The sequence below is a fragment of the Cannabis sativa genome, chromosome 2, assembly GCF_029168945.1.
Source record: "Cannabis sativa cultivar Pink pepper isolate KNU-18-1 chromosome 2, ASM2916894v1, whole genome shotgun sequence".
In the NCBI taxonomy this organism is placed as follows: domain Eukaryota; kingdom Viridiplantae; phylum Streptophyta; class Magnoliopsida; order Rosales; family Cannabaceae; genus Cannabis; species Cannabis sativa.
Window position 1 is genome coordinate 25,417,274 of NC_083602.1, and position 20,247 is coordinate 25,437,520.

General features: G+C 31.0%; 2 protein-coding genes across 2 annotated transcripts; one reads left to right on the plus strand and one right to left on the minus strand.

Annotated features, from left to right (window-relative positions):
* Positions 1–8,223: 8,223 nt before the first annotated feature.
* Positions 8,224–10,437, plus strand: LOC133034880 (guanosine deaminase-like). Its single transcript, XM_061110351.1, has 5 exons — positions 8,224–8,383; positions 9,050–9,097; positions 9,240–9,430; positions 9,921–10,025; positions 10,121–10,437. The coding sequence occupies exons 1-5, from the start codon at positions 8,368–8,370 to the stop codon at positions 10,307–10,309; spliced, it is 549 nt and encodes a 182-aa protein (XP_060966334.1). The 5' UTR covers positions 8,224–8,367; the 3' UTR covers positions 10,310–10,437.
* Positions 10,438–11,994: 1,557 nt separating this feature from the next.
* Positions 11,995–13,992, minus strand: LOC133034879 (probable transcription factor At3g04930). The gene has a single exon (XM_061110350.1). The coding sequence runs from the start codon at positions 13,673–13,675 to the stop codon at positions 12,332–12,334; it is 1,344 nt and encodes a 447-aa protein (XP_060966333.1). The 5' UTR covers positions 13,676–13,992; the 3' UTR covers positions 11,995–12,331.
* Between the last annotated feature and the right edge of the window lie 6,255 nt (positions 13,993–20,247).

The window sequence follows — 20,247 nt, forward strand, 5'->3', positions numbered from 1 at the left end:
AAAACAGATAATATCTATCTAGACTTTCATTGACTAAATAATTCAATTTCTAATTATAATATATTTCAGTTCATTTATTTTAATTAATCATTAAATGAAAAAAATCATTGATTTAAGTTTGTCCAAAATTAGAATAAATAATTTCAACTTTAATCTATTTTTCAAATAAAATTTGAAATTTCTGCATTAAAGAAATGCAATTTCGAAATTTTGTGAAAAAGATTAATGAAATAAAATAAAAAATATATTTTGAAAATTATTCAAATTTAAGTTATTCAGAAATAAGATTCCAAACTTAAGATAATTTTCAACTTTAATTAAATGACATGAAAATAACAATATTTAAGTATCATGATGAAAATCAACTTGGATATTGAAACTTTCAATTTAATTAAATGTATTAAATTCAAGAAATAAATAATTAAGTATAGAGGAAACTTAATTTTTAATTCTAGTTTAATACTAGGAAAATATACTAAACTTAGATTGTACCAAAATTAATTATGAAACAATTAATTTCACAATCAATGATATTTTCTTATTTAATATTAGAAATAATAACTAGTACTAGAAATAACTATCTAGAATATATATCATTAACTAAGTGTTTTTCTAAAATTAACTTTAAAATATTAAAATGAAAAATAAATTTCATATATTTTAAAAGTTAATTATGTTGCTAATTCAATTTTAATTAGGTTAGTCTAATATAATTAACCTAATACAATTATTTAAATAAGGCAAATGGGCCTTCACAATTGGGGTAGTTCATGTGAGGGGGAGCTGAATTCAGTATGTCGTACACACTTCTATTGGCCCCCAACTCTCACACAAGGCCCAAAAGAGAGGAATTTAACCTTAAAATAAACAATTGTTATTCATTGAATAAGCCCAAATCTAATTGGGCATAAATAAAATTACTTGTGTCAAATTTTATTTTAGCAACCTAGTCCATTTACTTAGTAAAACTTAAATGGGCTTCCTATATGCATCTAAGCCCAATAGCAAACATATAGGCTCACACAGGTCAAATGATTTGGATGGGCCCTATCATGTTACTAGGTTTACACAGATGAAAGAAGTACAAAATTTACCTGTTACAAATTATTTATAAAATCTATTGACAATTGGACTATGATTAAAATCAGATCATTAGATCTGTCAACAAGTTAATCATTGCAATTTAGATCAAATAAATAATAGATTTGTTAAAATTTTTTGAATAAACAATATAAATAAATAAACAAACATTGTCCATGTAACAGATGTGAAATAAGATATTAATATAATTAAATTATTATTCTTAAACTAACCAATTAAATTTTGAAAATTTAGGGTTGTTAAAACAAACCTTAAAAATCTCAAAAAAAGAAACTAATTTTAAAATATCTAGGTTTATTTGAATTAAATTAAATATCAAATAAGATCAATGATTTGAGAGAAACAATCTTCAATATCACTTTCAGATCTTATAATTTAATATAATTAAAGTAATAAAATAAACCAATTTTAAAATAGATTTGGTTAGATAATTATTATTTTAGGAAAATAATAAATAAATAATAATTACCATAATTATATGTCAAAATATCTCAAATTAAGCAATATTCAAATTTCTACAAAATATCTAAGTTATTTGAATATTTAAGATATGATTTATAAATTTCCAATAAGGAAAAAAAAATGATATATATAGAAAAATATCATTTTTAAACTTATAATTTATAAATAATTAAATATTTAACAAAATAACAAATTTTGAATTTGAAAATATTATGTTAAGTGTATCTGTAAAAATATCTATGTTAATTTCAAATTTATTAATTATTTAATTTGTCATATAAGATAATTTTAATATAATATTTTAAATGAAAAGACAAGATTATCTTTTAATTTAAAATGTGTTAAATATTAAAATATCTAATCTTATAATTAAATAATATATAAATATTAAAGAAGTTAACAAATTTTTAAATCTTACCATAATAGGAAATATTTAAAATTGGAAATATTCCAAAATGGAAATATTTAAAATTGGAAAAATTCTAAATTGAAAATATTTTAAAATTGGAAAAAATGAAATTTGGGAAACAATCCCATAAAAAATTGGATTTTTGAGGAAAAACCACAAAAAATCGCAATATGGGGTTGGCTGCCCAGGAGGCTGCACGTGCAGCCTCCAGAGGCTGCAAAAGACGCCAGGGCGCGCGCGGAGCAGGTGGAGTGCAGCCCTATCTGCCAAGAAAATCTCGGCGGGCTGCAGGGATCCTGGGCGAGACGCACGGGCGTGCTGCAGGGTCGTCAGGGCCAGTCACGCGCGCGGATGGGGAAAGTGTCCGAGGGTCTGGTGTGCATGAGCACCACCCTCGACACCATGAAATCCCGATTTTTAAAAATTCATATCTTTTTCGTTTTTCATAGGAATTAAGTTCCGTAAAAACAAAAATTGCTTAATTTTTCACAAGGAATCCAAATAAAATATTATAAAAAATAGAAAAAAAAAATATTTTTCATGAAAAAAATTCGTACAACATATACATTCATCACATAAGCACATAAACCAACATGAAACCATTCAAATCAACACAAAACATATAAAACATTGTTTTAATTCATATTACATGAAAATAAATCATTACCATGGCTCTGGTGCCAGTTATTGAAAATATTTTACCAGGATCTAGATTTACTACCAAGTATGTTTCATTAACAACCTAATATGAATTCTAAAACAATGAAAATAAACACATAAGAGTTTAAGAAAACCTTACATTGGGTGCAGCGGAATATTATGAATCCTTCCATTCAGATCTCTAGCCCTTGATTCCTTTCTGTAGCAGAGCATTATCAAGATCTGAATTTGGATCTCATTCTCTGCTTCTTTGATGCTGATTTTCCACAGTCTTACATACTATGATTGAGGTACCACTTGATGTGTGTGGGCACTACTCTATCACTCAAGGGAATTTCAAAATTTGAGAGAAGAAAAGAGAGAGAGGGGCGTGTAGGCTTTTCTGAAAGAAATAAATGTACAAAGTCATGAGTTTCCTAAAGCCAACACTTTCTATTTATAGAATGCCCTATAGGTTTAGGTTAGAATTATGTGACATTAAAATAATGGAAAAATAAAATGGTAAAAGCCTATGCATAGTGGGCGGCCCATATAAGGAAATTGGGCCTCACTTTGTAACTTTCCTATTTTGTTATTTTCCATTCCCATTTTCTCAAAAATGCCAATTTTCTAATTTAACTATTCAAATGCCAATTCTAATTATTTAATAACTTAAAAATAATTATTAAATAATATTGCCATTTTATATATTTATTAATTTAGACATATAAAGTATCTTAATTAATAAATAAACCTAGAATCTCTTTTCTTTACAATTTCGCCCTTGCTTAGTGAAAATTCATAAAGTAGACATAGTCTAACTTTTAGAATTATAATTGATTAATTAAAATCAATTAACTGAGTCTTACAAGCAGTATGGCCTCAACTAGTATGGGGACCATAGGTCTATATAACCGAGCTTCCAATAAATCGAACTGAATTCACCAAGTAAATTCCCTAACTTATTAATTCCTTATTGAATCCACTCTTAGAACTTGGAATTGCACTCTCAGTCATATAGAACCCTCTATATGTTCCACAATATAGATACATCATTAGTTATCCATTGTTATAATCCTAATTTGATCAATGATCCTCTATATAGATGATTTACACTGTAACACCCTACAATGTATTTTATCCTTAAAACACTTAACCCTATTAAATGATATTTCAGCTAAGTAAAATGAGTACTCCACCATTTATTTTCGTTTGGTTAAGCTCGAAGGAAATCATCCTTTACTTTCTATTCGCCAGATAGAAGCTATAGATTCCATATTTATGTTAGCGCTCCCACTCAATTGCACTACCGTGTTCCCAAAATGTACGTATCACCCTGACCCAAAAGTAGGCTTAACAAACAAATCAAAGAACACGAATAACACTCTTGAGATTGAACCTAATAGTATCAAGATTAAGATCATTTGATCTAGGATCAAGAGGTGATATTGAATTGAATAGATATTACGGTAAATTCTAATATATCTAATCAAAGTTCAATATCGGTCCCTTCTGATGTATACTCCATACATCTGATACTGGTAAACTTTGCCAATGTCCTGGAAAGAACATAACACCTTTCCAAGGAGTAAGAATACCTATCGTTGATTATACCATGTCAGTCTAAATCCAGTGTTCTGACAAATCACGGAATAAACTTTCGAACATATAATTAAGATTATATTCCACTGTGCTGACAACACTATAATGATTAACAAATTCATATGATCTGGACTTAAATAGAATTCATACATTATATATATAATCATGAAATAAATCATGTGAACCATGCAACAAAAAATGTTATTTCCGATCTTTATTAATAAGTAAATCTGATTATATTGAAATGGGTTTTATTTAGAGCACAAAACCCAACACGCTATTAGTTATCAATTGTTATAATCCTAATTTGATCAATGGCCCTCTAATAGATGATCTACATTGAATAGGAACTAAATTACCGTTACACCTTCAATGTATTTTATCCTTAAAACACTTAGCTCCGTATAAATAATATTTCAGCGAAGTGAAATGAGATCTCCACCATTTATCCCTGTTTAGCCAAGCTCGAAGGATATTATCGTTTCACTTGTAAATTCCTATAGAAGTTATAGACTCCATATTTATGTTAGCGCTCCCACTCAATTATACTATGATGTTCCCAAAATGTACGTATCACCTTGACCCAAAAGTAGGCTTAACTAACAAATCAAAGAACATGTATAATACTCTTGAGATCGAAACCTAACCATATCAGGATTAAGATCATTTGATCTAGGATCAACAGGTGATATTGAATTGAATAGATATTACAGTAAATTTTAATATATCTAATCAAAGTTCAATATCGGTCCCTTCCGATGTATACTCCATACATCCGATAATGGTAAACTTTGCCAATGCCCTGGAAAGGACATAACACTTATCCAAGGTGTAAGAATACCTATCGTTGATTATCATGTCAGCCTAAATCCAGTGAACTGACAAATCAGGAAATAAACTTTCGAACATATAATTAAGATTATATTCCACTGTGCTGATAACACTATAATCATTAATAAATTCATATGTTCTGGACTTAAATAGAATTCATACATTATATATATATAATCATGAAATAAATCATGTGAACCATGCAACATGGAATGTTATTTCTGATCTTTATTAATAAGTAAATCTGATTATATTGAAATGGGTTTTATTTAGGGCACAAAACCCAACATAAAGAACACAAATAATGCAACTGAACTAGAACCTAACCATCTCAGGATTGAGATCATTTGATCTAGGATCAACTAGGTGATATTGAATTGAATAGATATTACGGTAAGTTTATCATATCTAATCCAAGTTCAATATCGGTCCCTTTCTATGCATACTCCATACATCCAACCCAAGCTTACTTTAACCAATGCCCTGGAAATGACATAACACTTATCCAAGTGCATGAAAACTACGTTGTAGATTATCATATCAGTTAAACTCTGTGTACTGATAAATCATAGGAATACATTTATTCACACAATCTTGATTATTTTTCACTGTGTTGACAACACAATAAACAAGAATATCAGTGTGATAAGGATTTGAATGAATTTATTAATCAAATCAAATAAATAAATGATCTCATGAACCAAATAACACATTAAACAAGTAATGAAATTAAATCTGTTTCTTTATTGATAATTGAATAGAAAAGAATACATTGAAATAGAGTTTTATTTAGGACACAAAGTCCAACAACCTCGTGGTTCTTCCCCAGATTAACAGGCATCAAGTTCGGGTTAACTTCGTAGTTCTTTTGTAGATAGAAAGGGGGTTGCTGGTGTAATCATTTACAATATAGATGGTAAGGTCTTTGGGCTTAAAACTGAGATTTTCAATGCTTCTTCAACTCTTTAAGCTGAGGTTCGGGCTGGGATTCTTGCAGTGTAGTTTGTCCTAGAGAGTAACCGGTCCATATGCATCATGTGTTTTTATCAGACTACCATGTCCTTTGTGCTTCTACTAAAAGCATGGTTTGGCTTAGTTGGTTGGTGGCATACTGGTATGATTTGCTTTTAATCTCCTTCTCTCTATAGATTATGTGTTTTGTTAGATCTCGAGATCTCGTAATGTGGCTTCTAATGATCTAGCGGTGTGGGCTAGAGTGCCTGCTTTTTCTGGTTATCCTTCAGTAAGGGAGTTAGCACTAGGAGTGTTCGCGATTCGGGTGGTGCAGGTTTAGCCTATTTTTTCAAACCAAACTACATATGCAGTTTTTCTTAAACTGTAACCGCACCGCATGACTTTAAAATCGCGAAAATCACACCGCAAGAATGTGGTGTGGAGTGGTACGGTTTACACTATCAAACATTGAAATAAAAATTAAAAGATTAGTCTAATAAAGTTTCAACAATTAAAAAAGAAACAAAATATCTTATCAAATTTTTAACGTCATAACATATATACTAATCAAGTTATTGTATTGAATTGTCTCTAAAAAATTATATAATGTACATATATATTATATTATATATATATCAATAATAATATGTTAACAATAAAAAATTAATGAAAAATAAAAAATGAGAATAATTTATATGGATGTTCTTTAAATTTAATTGTATGGTTTGAGTTTTGTAAGCATATGAGTTGTTCTTATATAAAAAAGACAAATCTTAGTGTAAAAATTAATATTTTTGTAATGTATAATGCGGTGCGATTCGAACTGCAATAATTAAATTCGAAATCGCAAATTGCACCGCATTGTGCGGTTTGGAGAAAATGCAAACACAATCACAAAGAATTTTAAACTGCATTTTTTGTATAGTGTGGTGTGGTGAGAACGATTTGTACAATGTGAACGGTTTGATGAACACTCCTAGTTAGCACACCATGTTGCCAACACTCTCTATATTTATTTTGTTTTGAATAAATCCTTCTTTTCAGCAAATAATAATAATAATAATAATAATAATAATAATAATAATAATAATAATAATAATAATAATATGTTTTTTTTAGCATTTTCCCAAATTCTCAGTCACATAATTAGTTACAAGTTACTCTAATATTCGATTCTTCAATATGACTTTTTTCTCTAATGAAAAATGTTCACTTTGATTGAAATTTTTGCAGGAAGAAGAAAAAATTAATATAAAAAAGAGTACATTTTAATGACAGATATATAATACAGAATAGATTCTCATTAAAAAGCAATTTTTATTCTAAAAGACTATAGACTAAAGAATGTTCTGCCTTATTACCATCCAAACACAAGGATAAAATTCTAATTATCAAGAAAAGAGAAAAAAAAATATTTCTAGTTTGACTTAATTCCATTTTATTTTTATTTTTATGCCTATTCCCATTTTTATTATTTTTATTCATCCTAACTAAATGCCACGTAGTTTTCACTTTTTTTCTTGGGATTATTTTTTGTTATTGTTTCTTGTACAATATATAAATTAGAATAAATTCTTGTTTGAAATTTTTTTGAGTACTTTATAGTGTAAATAATTAAATTTAATTTCTTTCAAAAAAAAAAAAATTAAATTTAACTTTCAGTTATAAATATTTAAGTTTAATTTTTAATACTTCAATTATATTTGTGAAACTTTTATAACTGTCAATGACTATTTGATAATTTATGATTGATCTATGTTATTAAATTTTTATTTTTTATTTAAATATTAATATCACAAATTTTTTTAAAAAATAAATTAAGTATTATTACAACTAAAAATTAAATTTATATATTTATCTTATAACTAAAAATTAAATTTAAATATTTACACTTTAAAATACTAAATTTTGTATTTAATGAATCAAATTCATAAATCTTTTTATCCTAAATCAAAGCTAAACAAATCCATGTTTTTGAGTGCTCATATAGAATTTAGTCAAATGTCATATGATTTCTTTCCCTTGTAAAAGAACCAATATATAGAGTGAATATGAATACATGATCGAACTGGAAGCTGAATAACCATTCCATTTGTCTAACAGCTTTTAACACGTCATTTCTTTCATCTTTTCAATTTCATTTATTTATTTATTTCTCGCTAGTGTTCTCTCTCTCTCTCTCTCTCTCTCTCTCTCTCTCCTTTCGTAAGCTCTCTTCACTAAATGCCAACACTATAAATATAAGACTCGTGGACCAGCTCTCTTCCCATTCCATTTTCACGTTTTACGTTTCCCCTTTCTATTCTCTCTTTTGTCCATCTTTTCTTCCACCCATTTCTCAGTTCTTCATTTTCATTTCAATTCCCATCATGGAGGACGCTAAAGGTATTAGTTTTTGTCATTATTTCTCTACTTTGTAGTCATTTTAGTATCTGGGTATTTCTCTTTTGCATCTATTTTTGTGCCATGCCATTTCGATTTTCTTTTTTGTTTTGTTTTTTTTTTCTTATGATTGTGTGCTAATTATAGTTAGGAATTAGCCTTTGGGGGAGTTTCTCAAGATCCGTACTTTATCAACATAATTTTGTCGCGATTTGGTGTACAATATGATTATAGTGTTGAATTACAAGTTTTCTACGTCTTGGATTTGTTTCTGCTATAAGTCTTTTTGTTTCCTCCATTTTCTTATAGAACTTATCGTTTTTCTTCTATATATTTATGTTTTCATGAGAGATCGCCTTTTGATGGGAACTGAAATGATCAAATTGAAGACTTTTTTTAGGAAGGTTCCTATCTGAAACTCTTAAGATTTGGATTTTCTGCTAATATATCAGATATAGACTCGTTAGTTTGTTAGCTTAATGTTCCCTTTTGATTTTATAAAAAGTGCTTACTTTTGCTTTATACGGATTGCCCTTTAGCACGCCATTTTAGTAATGGATCAACTAGAAATTTAGGATAATGTTGTGGTTATTGAAACTCCCATTTGATTGGAAAATAGAATTTGATGTCAGTTTGGCATTTTTATTGATTGATTTTCTTCCTTTGTAGTTGATGGAACCATTTCTGTCGCATCTGCATTTGCTGCTCACCATGAAGGTATTGTGCTTTACTAATCCATTGACCATTACCATAAACTAGTCAGTTATTGGTTTAGTTTCTTCTATTGAAGCATGAGTTTGTAAACAGATCGAACCTTTATAGTTTGTGTCTGATTTATTTTTGGATGTTGTGTAACTAGTTGTACAGGATAGAGACCATGAATTCTTAACAAAAGCTGTGGAAGAAGCATACAAAGGAGTTGACAGTGGACATGGAGGCCCATTTGGTGCTGTTGTTGTTCGAAACAATGAAGTAATAGTGAGCTGCCACAATATGGTTTTGCATAACACTGATCCAACTGCTCACGCTGAGGTCACTGCAATAAGAGAGGTTAGACTATGAAACTAATGAATTTCTGTATTGTAAACTGGTTCCTTGATTCATAGTTGTGCAAAATGTGACATGTCTCAGAGTTCTTTCTGTGGATAATTGACTCCTGAATTTTATTGACCAAATATCTCTTTATGTGGCTGTGTGGAGAATTTTGTTTCGATTTTATTGGACACTTCTTGTTGAATTGCTTCCCAAAACTTATTGTTCTGCTCTGTCTATTCTATTGATTATTCCAAACACTAATTTTTTGGGGTCTTGCTCATGCTGGGCATACTGGGATAATAATATAGCACACAACTGATGAGAATGACTAGACAAGTGTCTGGAAGAGATGTGTTCTTTTTTACTTTGTTCTGAGAATTAAATTCAATGGTCAAGTTTGCATTTTTTAATTTTGATTGAACTGAACTACCCTGGATTTAGCTCATTGTTAGTGATTCTTCTATTGTTGTTGTTACTCTCATGCTTGGAATGAACTTTCTTGCAGGCTTGCAAAAAGCTCAATCAAATTGAGCTCTCGGACTGCGAAATCTATGCATCTTGCGAGCCATGTCCGATGTGCTTTGGAGCTATTCATCTCTCAAGAATTAAGGTTTACACATTTTGTCTTCTGTCATCATAATTGCTCCATGTTGAACAATACAAAATTTCCTGACAAGTTCATTTTCTCTACTCCATTTGAAACAGAGATTGGTTTATGGAGCGAAAGCTGAGGCTGCCATTGCAATCGGGTTTGATGATTTCATTGCAGATGCATTGAGAGGCACTGGATTTTATCAAAAAGCTCACTTGGAAATCAAGAAAGCTGATGGAACTGGTGCTGTTATTGCTGAACAAGTGTTCGAGAAGACCAAGGCAAAGTTCGCAATGTACTGATTGTTTCTTCTCTTTTTTTAACTATGGGGAGCTCTCAGAAATAATCAAATTCATCTTTGTACTTCGTTGAAGACTTTCATTTTTATGAACTATTAATGGAAAATGAAAAGTCAAAAGTTATTTCAGTATCTATCATTCTACAGCTCAACCGACTTCTTTGAAATGAAGTGTATATTTCTAAGTTCTTTCTTTTCTTTCAAAAAAGTGTATACTTCTAACTTAGATATGATCCCAATGTATTTACCTAACTTCGGTGTCATTCTTTTCTTGGTTATGTTTGAATTGATAGAAATGCATGCTCTCACAAAATAACAGGTTAGATTCCTTGAAATGTGAAGAAAAAACATATGGCCACTATTAAAGAGATGATTTTGAGGATATTTGGGTTGGCTAATATCATTTCAAAAGCCTTCTCCCTTCTTTCTTATCCTCCTCTTATGTCAGCAAGCTTACAGTTGTTTTAATTGTTTGAGAACACAAAATCAATTAAGCAAAACAACCAGATGAGGATAGTGCTCGACTTCTCAAAAGGGGCAAAAAAATTGTCTAATAGAAACTCTGATGCTTTTAGTCGCATAATTATGGTTATTATAGACTCCATAAATCTATATATAAAAAAACCCTATTCGTTATATTGTAAATGAATTGAATCGTTTAGACAATAGAATTTTGCTTTCAAAACTGTACTTGTTAAATCAGCATTCAGACTAGAGTCACATGTTGGGATAGGAATTACACATTTTTTATTGCATATAAAAAAGTATATTAGAAGTTCAATCTTATATAAATAGTTAATAAAGCCATGGCCAAGTGTTGAATCAAAATGTAACATGTTGTTATTCTTGGCTTGTTTTCTTTTCTCCTCCAAGTTGAAATCATAACTGTGATAATTAATCGTATCTGAAAATACAATAATTGTCAAGACCCGTGAGAAAGGAGGGCAAAGAAAAGATGAATGAATGTGACATGTCACGATCCACGAACCGTTTTTGTAGTGACACCCACCTCGATTATAAGACTGATGATATCAACACAAAAAGTATCTCTTTTTTTTTCCAATTAAAATAATGACCATCCTTTGTTCTAGTTAACCATATTACAAAAGCTAAAAGCAAAACCCAGAAGACATGTTTTCAGCCACTTTATCACCACAATTCACTAACTAGATGAATAGATGTAACATAAAAATAATGAGACATGAGAAAGATCGTCCTGGCATTAAACATCACCTCCCTCAATTTAACATTTCAGTTCAAATGTTGCCAACTAGTCAAAGAAAGAGGAACACGGCACTGGTTCAGAACTTCATATCAAAAGATTTTTTCTGTTTTTATAAATTGAAAAGTTGTTGGGGTTAAAGAATAATAATTTCATAGAGTCTTACTATAAGAAAGAAGGTGCAACTCAGATTCTTGAGTCTAAAGTTTCTGACTTGACAGATCCACTCCATTTAAGTTATATTATATATAATCACATAATTCATCTACAGCATGAATTGCAAGGCATATCATTGAATTGAAAATGCTAAAGCATGTATTTGTTTTCTTCTTTGGTATGTTCTAGAATAGATCACCTATTCACAGACTCAAATGTTAAAAACACAAACAAGAATAAGGGTTTATCGCCACAAGACAGAATCGAAAAAATTAAGGTTTCAATAAAATTATCTATTATCCACACAAATCTAAAAGAAGAAGAATCATTATTCAGTCACGAGGAGAATCTAAAAAGAAGAAAACCTATAAACAAACTATCAAATGACTACACAGTCATTAAGGAGAATCATTATTCAACCAGCTTGGATTTTTGGGTTTTTATCAATTAATTTAAGGATAACAAATATTCCAAATTCAAATACTAAGCTACACTATATTATCAACCATTAATAAGTGATCAGTGATCAGAGGAAATTTATACGAACCAGAAGGCTAAATTAGAAGAAGAAAAAAACTCGAAGACCCCTCTGAGGCTCTACCAACAAAGTTGTCATCTTTGATTCCAAAAACCTCGCCATTTGAAGAGTCAAGGCCCTCCTCTCGACCTCAAATCCTCCAAAGCAGTCTTTATCTGATCCTGAACCAATTCCAATCGCTTCGAGTAAACTTCCAACTCCAAAATCTGTTGCTTCCTCCACTTCTCGTCCACCACTTCCCCACACCCGAAATTCATTGACGACCCGCCAAAGTTCAACGGTATTGGATTCAATGCAAGCCCACCAAACAACCTCGGCGCCGCACACGGTCCTGGACCGCTGCCGGCCATTGCGCTACCCAATAGTTCCTTAAATAATGGCGATAAGCAACTCTTCACGGTCTCTTCTATCAATCCTTGGACATTTCCGTTAATGTTAATGGGGGTGTTAGCAGTACCACCGCCGCCGCTGCCGTGATTGTAACTGTTATCCTTTTTCGGAGGCGAACCATCATTCGTACAGCGTCGCTCGTCCGCTGCTGCCACGGCAGGTTTCGGCCGTGATCGCTTACGAGACCTCGGCGGTGGTGTTTTCTTCTCGAGAATGAAACCCCCGGCATCCTCGGCCTTGACCTCGATGTGAAAATTGGGGTTGTTAGGGTTTGGATCTTCGTCTTCCAGGGCATTATCTTCGGGACCAATACGGCCCAAGTCGCACCAGATCTTGCGAGAGATCTCAAAAGTGGCCTGATCATGAGGGCTTTTAAAAGAGAATTCCTTTCCAGACGAGATTTTGTTGAGCACGTTCCGGTACTTCTTCTTCAACCTTCGAAGCTTCTCAACGAGCTGGTTCTTGTTAAAATCCAACTGCAATTTAGACTTGATCTGATCATAGAACAAAGCGGTGTCGTTTTGACCATGATGCGTCGTCTTCCCACGCTGCGTGGTATAGTCAAGAAACCCTTGCAACAGTCCGATCTCATCCTCGTCAGTCCATAGCCTCTGAAATAGCTTCCTCGAGTCATCAAAAGCAGCAGGCTTTTTCTCCTCCGGTTGGACAGCCAAGACGATGTCGTTTCCAGGCCGATCAGAAACAGCAGAAGGATCGGCAGCTGAAGCAGCAGCGATCACGGTGGTAACAAGGCTAGAAGGAGGGGGAGGAGGAGGAGGATGGCGATGATGAAGATGGAGAGGCTCGCCGTTGGTTGTAACAGCCGGAAGAGCAACAGTAACGGAATTGGAAGAGGAAGGAGGAACAGCAACAGCGACATGGAAACGGTCAGCCCCGGCGGAAGAGGTGGAAGGAGGAGAGGAGGCTTCAGGTAAAACGTCGTCGTTTTCCTCGTCATCATCGTCTTCATCTTCATCAACGACGTCGTCTTCCTCCTCGTCTTGGGAGGAGGAGTCGAGGTCTTCTTCTCCGGGCAAAACGACGTCGTCTTGGTGAGAAGCCATCAAAATTGGGAAAGGTGGGGTTTAGGGAGCTAAGTTTTTTTTTTTCCTCCTTTTTTTTTTCTTTTTTTTTTTTTTCTTGTTGGGATGGGTTTTGGTTAGTGAGTTGTGGTGGTGGTGGTGGGGGCTTTTTGGGTTGGGGTTTGGGGGGGTTGGTTAGGCCGAGAGCTAAGGAGGGGCTCGTCACGAGTTTTTGTTGGCTTAGCGTGTTGGACTGGCTCAAATGAGGGTATTGGTGGACTCTTTTGCCACATACCATCAAATTCCTCCCACGCGCTTTCACTACGTGTAACGTACGACATTAATAAAATGCTACATTACTATTGCTAATACTAGTAGTCTCTCACATGCTAATAATTAGTGGTTATTTTATTTATAATAATTATTTAATAATTTTAGCTACATATTAATTTTTTTTAAAAAAAAAAAGGTAAATATCATTTTAATTAGACTTTATGTTACCGATTGAACTTTCTGTTTTGTTAAATGATAAAATAGATACTGTATTTTTTAAATAGTAAAAATAGGATTCCGAACTTAATTTTAACAATTTTTTTTTTTTTATATATATATATATAACCAACTTGAAGATAATTTCTAACACAAATAGATACAGAAAATGTAAACAGTTTTGTCATAACACATTTAAATCAAAGTATTTTTAACAAAAAAATTAATTCAGGGTCCTATTTGTACTATTTTGAAAAATATAGAGGATTCAATTTGTAACTTTTACAAAATGATATTTACCCTAAAAAAATATAAAATTTGAGATTTAGAATTGATCTCATTTCTCATGTTCTCTAAACACATTATTTACCTATAATAGAAAGTACCATTAGAGATGCTACTACCACTCAAACTCAATACCCCAAAGAGTATCTCTAAGGTGTTCTTTATTTTTTTATCCAAATTTGAGCTAAAATAGCTAAAAAATTAGAATAGAGAGTTAATTTTATTATTCTTGCCCCAATTATGCATCTTATTTTAGTTAGTATTTAATTATTTTAATAATATTTTATGTTTTTAATTTATTAAATATAAATTAATTTGTTAAATAATTAAAAAAGTAATAATATTTTTATTAAAATAATACAGAAAAGAATTTGCGAAAAAATAAGAAGTTCTCTATCCATTCTCTATTATAGTGAGCCATTTTTTTTTATGGTTGGAGCTCTTTTTTTAAAAAAATATTTACTCCTTATTTTAACTAAGGATTGTATTTAGAGAGCATATTTGGAGATGCTCTAAATTACTAGTAAATAAGTATAACTATTACGCTACAATAAAAAAAAAATAACATTCTCTATAATAATACTATTTTATTATATTTTTGTTATTATTTAATATTTTATTTATAAATTGATGATTTTTTTTCTTACAATTTCAAGATCTTGAGAATTCTGGTGTCCAAGGCGCATGCCAAGCTCAATAACCTCAAAATCGACTCTGTGTAAAAATTAATATTTAATTGTATTAATAATAATTAATAATAATTATGATATAGTATTACTAAGATTTTTTTAGTATTTCTCTTCGTTTAAAATCATATAAACTACCTTTCGTGTGTAGTGTAGTAGTAGGTATAAATTATAACATTTTTGATTGAAAAAGTTGGAATCTCATCATAACTTCTATGAAGATGAATCATGTTTGATCTTTTAAGTAGTAGCATGTTGTAGCAGCTACAGAAGATTCCCAAAAGAAATGAGGTATACGTACTTTTAGAATTGTTAAAAAAATTTCGGTATCATATCGTTATTGGTGTAATTAAGTATCGGATCTTATATAATTTAAAAAAAAATAATTTTTAGATAATATTACTAAGTCATCGTAAAAAGCCACTTATAAAAAGTGTTAAGTATTACTAGTGTAGTCCAATAACAATGTCCTAAATACTTTTTTTTAGAGTTGACACATCATCCTTAAGTTCATTTAAGATGGAAAAAGGGGTGCAGGGATCAACATAATGTGATTATCTTTTTAATATAAAATAATAAAAAATTAGGTAGAGAACATATTATTTTTAATCGTGTAATTGATACCAATCATAAATTTTATGCATTTAGATGCATGTTAATTATAAAATGAGTAATGTTATACAAAGACTAGAGTAGCATTTGGGAAGTTGGGTGAGTTGATGTGGTGGATTAAAATAAGTTAATGTTGGTTTAATTTTATAAGAAATGATGTAATCAAGTTGTTACTTATGAAATGATAAAAATAAAGATGGTTTTGGGTGGGAATTGAAGAAGGTTGACTTGGTAGATAGTGTAATATTTAAGGAGGATGTGTAGGATAATAGGAAGGACTAAGGAGAATGATGTGAATGGGTGTATGAGACTGTGCCTGTGTGTTCACAATCTTAAATAATAATAAGTTGTTTGGCCTTTTAGTTGGTGCTGTCTGCATCTTCCTTCCTTCAAGTTTCAACTACATATTTTATTTCAAAACTATGTTTTGTTTTGTTTTTATTTTTCCTTTTGAAAGAAAGTGTCCTCGTGATTTAAGGCTAATTCATATATGAGGCTGATATTAAAATTTAATGCAATATTGTAAAATGTATTCATACAATAATGCAATTTACTTTTCTTTAATTTATTATTACAACAAGCTTATAATGACTTTTCTTTGAAAAAGAAAAGATTATCTTAAGCATTTAGGGAAAATAAAAACCAAGAAGGAAACGGGGAATAAGATAATTATTATTATTATTATTATTATTAGAGAAATGCTAAAGGGTAGCACCCTCTTATGCATTAATATCGTTATTGGTCCAACTAAGTATCGGGTCCTATATAATTTAATATAATAGCTTTTAGGGAGTATCGCTAGCCAATTGTAACGCGACATGTCGAGAAGGTGTTAGGCACCACTGATGCTTAATAGCAATGCTCTTATTATTATTATTATTATTATTATTATTATTATTATTAATGGAATCTATGTTCTAAATCTTAATATTATAATTTCTGGAGCAATTTATAATTATAACATGGCAGAATTGCGAGTACTAGAGCTTTAGACTAGTAAACAATACCAAAAGTGTAGGTGTTTGAGCCGGGATGATTTTGTAATTAAGCATATTCAAAATTTAGGTACATATTTAAGTCAATAAATGATAGTTATTAGGATTATTTTAGCCCACTCAAACATAAAATTAAGTGAGTAAATGTCTCTTTTTATAAATATTTAGTAAAATGATATATCACTTAAAATTTTGATGATAAAATTATAATTAAAATTTTTGATAATTAACCTTAACTTTCTACTTTCTTCTTATTCTCTTGTTTCCAGACCATCTCGCCTTCTTATTTGTTGGTGACTGAATGATTGGTGGGTGAAACAAACTTCAATTTGTTTTTGGTGAAACAGATAACGAAGATAACGAAGAAAAGAGTAGTATATCTATTTTATGTGATATGGTATATAACGAAAGGAAAGAAAAAAATAAAATGCAATAGTTTAATTTTTTCATATATTCATCTTTAAGGTATATCATTTTTATATGATATCGAGTATTTGAATGAAAAAAAGAACATAAAAACTACGAATGAGATATTCATATCACTATTCTGAAGATTTCAAGTCCAAAATCTATTCCCAAGATAGTTGTAATTATTTTCCACACATTACTCGAAAATGATCTGACGAACGAGATTCAAACTTTAAAAATTGACAATTTTTATTAAGAGTCAATTTTGTAACGTTAAATAACCATCAATGGCCAAGATCAGCCCAAAGTAGTTTTTTCTCTTTTGTATTATTTTATTAATAATTTAATAGGACCCCTTCACTATAAAAGGAGAGTTGTTCTAGTTTATTTTTCACATTCTATTAAGTCTCTATAAGGTCAGAGTATCTCTTTCTACTTTCTCTTTCTAAAAATTTGAGCTCTCTTCATAGTCAACTCTTTTGTAATTCTCATGAGAAATAAAAACTCGAAGTAGACGTAGCTTCATTACCATCACAACATCATGGGGAGTGAACTACTATAAATTTTGTGTGTCTCTCTCTCTATATTATTAACTTAAACTCTGGGTCAGCTCTAGGCTAAGGTCTCCTAGGCCCGCGCCTAGGACCTACTCATTTTAGGGGCTTAAATAAAAAATATATTTTAAAAAATACACATATTTTTTAATAATTTTTAAAAATATCATTTATTTTTATAGTAAGGGCTCAAATTTTTTTTTGCATATGACCCATTTCAACTCAGGATCGGTCCTGCTTAAACTTATTATTTATCTCATCAATCTAACGAATTAGTATTGGCCATTATTTCAGCGTCAACATCCTTTATTTCTACCCTTACCATTTTATTCATTCTCTTAGGTATTCTCTCTAATAGTAATGGCTGCTAAGAAAGTAATTGGAGGTCCTCTTTTTTTTAATTAGGGTCTAGTTTTCTTCCTACAATCCCCAAAAATAAATTCCACATGTATCCTTTTTAGCCTTGTTGAAATTCTTCACAAAAATATATATATAAGCTATAAGTCACTTATTTTTCACCACCTCTGTCATTTATCTCCACCTCAATTAATGAGATTTCACATTCTATTTTCCTACATTATTTTAAGCCCTCAGCTCTTGCTACTTTTGTTGCAGTAAAATTTGCACAAAACTGCAATTTCTCTTTTAATTTATGTTCCTTACCAAAGCTCAAACAAAATTCAATAACTTCTTACCATCAGCTGCAAAGGAAAGAAAATAACTCGAAATACACACACAAAGCATTAGAAATAACTTTTTATTTATGAGTTATCAATTAGTTATAAATTAGGTATGGGAAAAATTATTAAGGTTATGAGAAGTATAACATAAAAAGTAAATGCCACTAAATATGAGATTCTTTGACTAATCAAATTAAAAATATAGTTTTTTTTAAAAAAAAAAAAAAAATCATATAAAACATTAAAAAGAAAATATGAATTTAAGATTCATAAAAAATAAAAATTTAATTGAATTACCATAAAAAATATTAAAATTCTCTTCATATTTATTTTTAAAAAAAAAATAAAACAAATGAAACTATAGTGATCGCCGGAGTTGTCACTCGTGCCGGAAAAGTCACCGGAGTTTGCTGATGGCACCGAAAAAGTCATCGGAGTAGTTGCTGGTGCCGAAAAAGTCGCAGGAGTTGCCGTCGGTACCAAAAAAGTCGTTCGAATTAACATTGTCGCCGGTAAAATCACCAGAAAAATCACCGAGAAATTTCTTGGTGATTTTTCCGGTGATTTTACCGGCGACAATATCAATTTCGACGACTATTCCAGAGTTTGCTGTCAGTGTTGAAAAAAGTTGCCGAAGTAGCTGCCGGTGTTGGAAAAGTTGCCAGAGTTACTGTCGATGTTGAAAAAGTCGTCAGAATTGGCATTGTCGCCAGCATAATCACCAAAAAAATTACCAAGAAACTGGTTTCTTCACTAAGAAATTGGTTTCTTCATCAATGAACACACAATAATAATAAAGATTATGAAAACAAAACAAAAATGATATACAATAAAAATAATTGAAACCTGTTTCATCAATCAACCAAATGGAGAAAGAAATACAAAAAAAATACTCATAAATATAAACAAACAACACAAAACGCACAACAATAATCTAAAATAAAATATAAGTGTGAAAATCAGTTTCAAACCTAGAAACAAAATAATAAAAAGAAACTTAAAATAAAAAATATACAATAACATCATAAAATAGAGCAACCTCATTACAGAACCCTTAAAACCTGCAAAACCAGTTTTGAACTTATAAACCCTGTGAAACCAGATTTGACACTATGAAAAATCATAACGAAATATGAATGCTAAACAATAAAGTTAACTGTAACAAGTCTTCAGAATCGGCATAGTCGCCGGAGTTGCTGCCGCCACCGAGAAAGTCACCGGAGTTGTTGCCGACGTCGAATAAGTATTGGAATTGTTATTATTGCTGAAAAAATCACAAAAAAATACCAAAAAACCATTTCTTCATCAAGAAACTGGTTTTTTCAGTAATTTTCTAGCAACAATGTCAATTCCGAAGAATTTCCTAGGGTTTGCTATCGGTACCAAAAAAGTCACTGGAGTAGCTGCTGGTGTCGGAAAAGTCGACGGAGTTGCTGCCAACGCCAAAAAAGTCGTCAAAATTGGCATTATTGTCAGAAAAATCACCAAGAAACTGGTTTCTTCATCAAGAAATTAGTTTCTTGGTAATTTTTTCAGCGACTATGCCAATTTTGACGACTTTTTCAAAGTTTGTTGTCGGTCCTGGAAAATTCGCCGGAGTAGCTGCCAATGTCAGAAAAGTCGTCAAAATTGGCATTGTCACCAGAAAAATCACTAAGAAAGTAGTTTCTTCATCTAGAAACCGGTTTCTTCTTCAAGAGACTAGTTTCTTGGTATTTTTTCAGTGATTTTTCTGGCGACAATGCCAATTCTGACAAACTTTCCGGCGTCGGCAGCAACACCAACGACTTTTCCGGCACTGACCGCTACTCCAATGATTTTTTTGGTACCGACAGCAAACTCCGATCACTTTTTCGATATCAGTGACAAATAAAACTACCTAAACAAATAAAAACATTTAACATG

Bases quoted from the DNA above. Each gene is read 5' to 3' on its own strand.
- LOC133034879 (XM_061110350.1), bottom strand. From the start codon at position 13,675: ATGGCTTCTCACCAAGACGACGTCGTTTTGCCCGGAGAAGAAGACCTC.
- LOC133034880 (XM_061110351.1), top strand. The intron at 9,098-9,239 runs GTATTGTGCTTT...TTGTGTAACTAG, and splicing joins ATTTGCTGCTCACCATGAAG to TTGTACAGGATAGAGACCAT. The intron at 9,431-9,920 runs GTTAGACTATGA...ACTTTCTTGCAG, and splicing joins AGGTCACTGCAATAAGAGAG to GCTTGCAAAAAGCTCAATCA.